Source organism: Herpailurus yagouaroundi, unplaced genomic scaffold (assembly GCF_014898765.1).
Source record: "Herpailurus yagouaroundi ecotype Mexico unplaced genomic scaffold, PumYag 199, whole genome shotgun sequence".
Lineage (NCBI taxonomy): Eukaryota > Metazoa > Chordata > Mammalia > Carnivora > Felidae > Herpailurus > Herpailurus yagouaroundi.
The window spans coordinates 15,541,761-15,547,760 of NW_024412430.1; the positions used below are offsets into that span (position 1 = coordinate 15,541,761).

Below are 6,000 nucleotides of genomic sequence, written 5' to 3' on the forward strand. Positions count from 1 at the left end.
CTGGAAAGTGCCATTGCATAATCGCTGTAAGTAAACAGGGGAGTGTAGAGGAAGAAGGTAAACGTCCTCATTCCATTTAAATATCAATGCTCTGAGGGTTCTTCAGCTTGGAAGATGGTTGGGCCATTTGGTAGGACAAGCCATTTACAAACGTGTCTTGTTCCGGGAGGCCTGTTGGTGGCTGGAAACCTTTTGTTTCCTGGTATAGTCAATTTCAATGGGGCTGTCAGCCTTACCACGCCACACTGGGGAGGGAGAATGCCACCAGCGTCTGGGAGCTGACCGGCCAGCTCCTACAGGGCCAGCAGGCAGGGCAGTACTCAATCACGAGAGAGAACCACAGGAGCCAGGACGGACAGAGAAGGCTCCCGCTCCCCACCAGTGCCCTGCTATCAGCCTGCTAGGGCTGGGAGGCAGCTCTGTGTTGTTTTCCCAATGAAATCTAATGACTGGGTCATGTGTGATGGAAATCTGTGCGTTGGCAACTGGCAATTCCAGAGGTGACAACAAGAGCAAGCCGTGGAAAACACAGAGACCGAAGCGACTGGGAGGCAGAATCCCCAGAAAGCCTCTACTCTGGATTTCTCAGAGGCGATCTGTGTGAAGGAATCTGTGAGACAGTTCCATTTCACAGATCGGAAAACCGGCCCGGGGAATGTTTGGCAGGCCCTGCAGCGTGGCTACCTGATAAAGATCATTAACAGAACCGCAATTTTGTTAAGCCTGGCAATGCACCGAAATAGCCTTCCTCCCAGAGATCCTTGCAGGTGAGGGTAGCCACGTGACAAAGTGCGGGGGCGGGGGGGGGGGGTGCTTGTCCTTCACTGCTCTCTTGCCCTCTGCCTGACACTGGGACAAGACACAGAGAACGTCACACCGATGCTGTCACCAGGCGGATGGAAGCCACAGATGCCAAAGCCGGAAGCTGGCAGGGGCGGGCACATCGTGGGCTCCGTGGGCCACCCCCGCACCAAGCAGTGTCTACAACCAGGCGTCATGCAAACCCATACACTGGGGGTGCTGCTCTAACACAAGAAGCAAACTCAGAAAAGTCTCGTGCTCTGTGCCCCGTGGGTTACAAAGAACAGGCTCTCTGGGAAAACTTGGGATTGGGACAGGCCACTCAAACTCGACGAAAGCTTCCAACTACAGCACTAACAACATAATCAAGAGGGAACTGGAGCAGCCAGTTCCGGGTGGCAGGAGGCTCCTCGGTGGTTCCAAAATGCACAACAGTGGCAACTGGAAACGTGGGCTGGCAGGAACTGAGACGACAGGTGCTAGAACCGGCTGGGCCAGTAGCCAGGGGCCGCGTGAGGCCAGGTGCGCTCCTCTCTGGGGAAGGAGCCCTTAAGGTCGTGCTCATTTCCAGTTGTATTAAGATTGGGCTAAAGGGGCTCCCGCCTCTGCGGCAGCTGGGCTGAAGGCTTTTTCATCCTCCTCTTTTGCTACTCCAGCTCGTCTTGCCTAGAAAAGACTGCGGGCGGACAGACAAAATTCCGCGCTATTCTGACATCATTCCTCTACTTTACCAGCCACACCTGAGTGAACCAGACTGTTTATTCAGGTCACTGTTATTTGGCTGCTCTATGGGGATGGTCTGATATAATCCCAGCAGTTCGCATGTAACATTTCTACCTCTCCAGTTCCGGTCCCCACACAATGCCCTGGCTTACTTTCCTAAAATGGCGGGATGGCTTCTCCACTCAGTGGTATTACACTTAGCACGGCCCCAATCCCTCCCTGAGCTCCTCTTGCTGGTTGCCAGCCTCCTCTCCCTCTCTCGACTCCAAGGCTTAACCTGTGCCTCCCAGCCGCAGACAAACTGCCTTTGGCTCTACTCTCTGACATGCCATGCTGTGGTCTGCGTTCCTGCCTGTGCACTTCACTTTCCCCTGCCCGGAAGGCCTCTGCCCACACAGCCTACCCAATGAGCTACTCATCTTCCAAAGCCTACTCTGGAGTCCCCTCTAGGAACGCTTCTCTGACACCCTCCTCTGAGTTAACTGGGTACTTCTTGATATTAGTAGTGGTGGTATTGCCTGTATCACTGCATCGATTAAATGACATTCATGTCATTTGCGGAATTGAATGTGGCCTCTCCTTGATGGGTCCAGAAGCAGGAGGGTTGTGAAAACCCTGTTCTAGGAATTCCCATGGCATTCTAACAGCCCGGAATGAATAGGGCATTTAAAAAGAAATTATCCATTAGCACCGTAACAAAATGTACAAATATCAACTCTCAGGCAACTAATCCAGGCAAAATTCTGAAGCTTGCCCGGGCAAGAGAATGGTCCCAAAGAGAAAGAAAAGACTGAGGAACAAACTTACATGATTGGAAAGGGTTGTTCCTCTGTTTACATCTAAAATAAAAGAATAAAATGTACTTACAAGTTGCCTTGGAGATACCACCCAAACAGACGCCCGTAAATGCTATCAACACTCAAACATGAAAAGAAATGACACCTTATCCACCTTCCTCATGAAGGCATTATCAATGGACAGAATAGATGAAGAATTGACAAAACTGAGCTCTAGTCCTAGGTCATTCACCAGGCGAGGGAACTCGAAAAAGCAATACTATTCATCTTTTCAAAGTACGCCTTTTACAAAACACTCATTAATATCGTAATAATGTTGTATGGTGACAGATGGTAAGTACACTTATCATGGTGAGTGCAGTGTAACATACAGAATTGTCCAATCACTACATTGTACACCTGAAACTAATATAACATTGTATGTCAAGCATACTTTGATAGTAAGTAAACAAAGACACACACACACACACACACACACACCACAAGGCCGAAGCGCTGTATCAATTAATATGGCGGGAGTGAATCTCAGTGGGACCTCATTTTCATCCACATCTGTAGGACCAAAGGCCTTTGAATTCTAAGGCTCTCTGTAAGGCAACAGCATCTACATACAAATATATTTCCTCATGGAAAGATGCAGACACATATTTTGGTGTGCCTTTGATTTAGAAACACGTAGATGAAGAACGTGGCTTGGAAATGTGCACCTCTTGTAAAAGACATCCAAGGGCTTTGCCAAGAAGGCAGCAATGCCTAGACATGGGTCTCAGTTCCCATCTCTAAAAATATACTGACGACATTTTCTCTGACCTCTACCTACCGCAGGGAGTACGGAAAGGATGGGGGGGGACGGCACTCAATAAAGCCATGACCTTCTTGAAAGACAGGACACTCACTCATTGTGGCTGTTGTGTTAGCAACTGTGACACAGTGCTTGGGCTTTTAAAGACCTAGTTTTATTAGGGGATGAAGTTCCCCGTGACCAAGATGCTGTATGACGTCACCCAGCAAACTAATCCATCCGAAGCTGAAAGGCACGGCCAATAATTACAACTCATTTAGAAGGTCTCTGCACCTCCTCTTGCCCCCAGCACTGTATCACCCACTTGAAAAATATTAGATCAATTTTCTCCTCATCCTAAGGAGCAGTTGACGAGCAATGCTCGTGCCTAGCAAGTTCCAGAAAAACATTTTCAGACAAAATGCTTGGAGGATGAAGTAAGGCTGTGTCTGGATGCCTACTCCGTCATTCCCAGCAGTGGCCCAGTGGCTAAAGCATGGACACTCCCTTTGCAAGCCCATCACAGCGGGCCACTTGCCCATCTTCTACGAGAGAGTTATGATTTCCCAGTTTGCACAACCGTAGCCTGATCTATTCCAGAAAGACTCACCATATGTATTTATTTTTAGGCTGCTGTTAGCAGTTTCTGATTGGCCATGGGAATTTTTAACAATTAAAGTCAAAGTTAAAAAAACAAAACAACTCAACAATTTCAAGTTGATGATGTATTCATGATTCCACTAAAGAAGAGGAATATGGAAGAAGAGCCTTTGGCCAAGAGGTAGGGCAAAATCACAAGGTAGATCTCATTTTCTGGGTCTTGTTTCATTTTGCATTTGTTGAATGCGAGAGTGTCAATCATCTATTCAGTAAATATTTACTAAATGCCTACTTTGCACCAAGAGTTATGCTTGCTCTAAGACTAGAAACATTATCCCTCTTCTCAACGAGTCCCATAAAGGCAAGGGAGGGAGGGGCACCTGGGTGGCTCAGTCGGTTAAGCGTCCGACTTCAGCTCAGGTCACGAACTTGTGTGAACAAATTGAGGAATCAGCTAGAGACAGATGGAGGAGAATCTTAGTTTTCAGAAGGAGTTGAAACTCTTATTTAAATGGATAGTATCCCCTTTGCCCCCAGGAAGCAAAAGGTGGTGCATGGTCTGACTCTACATGACTTGGCATCTGAACTCTAGGGATGTTCACAGAAACAGGTGCCTGAGTCAGCAAAACTGGTGTAAAGAAAGAAATTAAGCCAAACTTAGTTCTCCACGTATGTTCCAAGTTACACAGCGGATCTGCACATTTTGTGAACACCATCATGATTTTTCTTGCTTTCCTTCTCTCCTCTTCTTTCTCTCTGCACTTCTCAAGTATCTACGCATCTTCACAACGTGCAGAGTACTGTGCGAAGTTCTTTCCGAGAAAGAACGAGTCAGAAAATTCTGACCTCGGGAGGAAGTAAAGGCAGGTTTTCCTCACAAAGTAGTAATGCACGAGGGAGAGAGAGAGAGCCAGAGTGTCATCAGAGAGATGCAGGTGACGTGCAATCAGAGTCCAGAGTCAGGAGAGATGAAATCCAGCTAGGAAACCAGGGAGGGCTGCTGAGAGGAAGTGTCATTTCACCTGGGCCTTGAAGGATGGAGAGGCTCTGGGGATATGGGGCCTGTGGGAGGAGGGGCACGCCTGGGCAAAAGCATTCCTGTTCCCTTTTATGTGACTGTTTTTTGTTTAGGAAGCGAGATGCTGTCGTTAGGGCCTATCTGTGAGGTGTTGAATTCCCGGCCAATGAACAGATCACCATCTTGGGCTGACCACTTTGGGGTGTCATAAGTTATATCAGCTTAGCGCCAACACCAGGAAAATACTATGAGAGTTCAGGATGATGAAGGGTGACATTCTATTTTATTTTACAAAAAGTTTTTGAAGTTTTTATGCATTTATTTTGAGTGGGGGAGGGGCAGAGAGCGAGAGGGAGGGAGAGAGAATCCCAAGCGGGCTCCACCATGTCAGCACAGAGCCTGACACAGGGCTTGATCCCACAAACCAGGAGATCGTGACCTGAGCCAAAATCAAGAGTTGGACGCTCAACTGACTGAGCCGCTCAGGTGCCCCAAAGGGTGACATCTGAGAGGAAAGCCGCTAAAGCCAAAGCCTGGTGTGTGACAGAACCACAGAAACTCACCCCTGGTAACTAAGACATCTGTCTAAAAGCGACAGCACAACATCGCCATTCAAGACTCAAGGCGGTGGCTGGCTCCCCACTTACCATGAACATGGATTCCATTTGGTTGAAAGGAAGCATTTGTTTCTGGCTGGTAAGACTTCAGGTGCGACGCGCCCGCTGGCTGCTGGGGGTGGGGGGGCTGCGTCCTCTGCATGACCGAAGAAGCAGCTGGAACCCTCCGGGGGCTGATGTGAGGGGACGGGGCAGAAGGTACAAACCTGGGAAAAGGATCGTAAGAGGAAGCGTGAGGGACATTAAAAAGCAGGAGCAGAGGCAAACTCTTCAAAGCTGAATTCTAATGTCCACAGTGGCTGGATGAGAGCGTGACAAAAAGCCCTCAAAAGAAATTGGTGAAGACTTTCCTCTCCCCTTTTCAACCACTGACTTCTCAATGGAGATACTGAGGGGATGAAAGAGATCAACAAAGGGAAAATGCAGTCACAGTTTGGGTCTGTGAAGCCTCTCCAAAGGCATTGCAAATACTCTGGCTTTGGTGAAATGCAAAGCACGTCTTTTGCCAGGCCCCCTTTTTTCCTGCTAATTTTTAAATTCGTTTGCATTTCAGGGGAAATTTGATCCTTATGTTTCTGATTCATTTACACTCAGCTCATAAACATTTTGTCGCGCGAGGTAAGCCTCTCTAACCCTGTTCTCTTTCAACAATACATTTTCTTC

At 48.1% G+C, this 6,000-nt stretch overlaps 1 protein-coding gene across 4 annotated transcripts in view; it reads right to left on the reverse strand.

The window, feature by feature from the left end:
* The window catches only part of GLIS3 (GLIS family zinc finger 3), a 449,362-nt gene that overhangs the window by 23,797 nt on the left and 419,565 nt on the right, over nucleotides 1–6,000 (reverse strand). For all 4 annotated transcript variants that reach the window (XM_040449462.1, XM_040449463.1, XM_040449460.1 and 1 more), the window contains one exon: nucleotides 5,368–5,543. In XM_040449462.1, coding sequence (XP_040305396.1) covers nucleotides 5,368–5,543 — 176 coding nt within the window. The remainder of the gene's footprint in view (nucleotides 1–5,367; nucleotides 5,544–6,000) is intronic.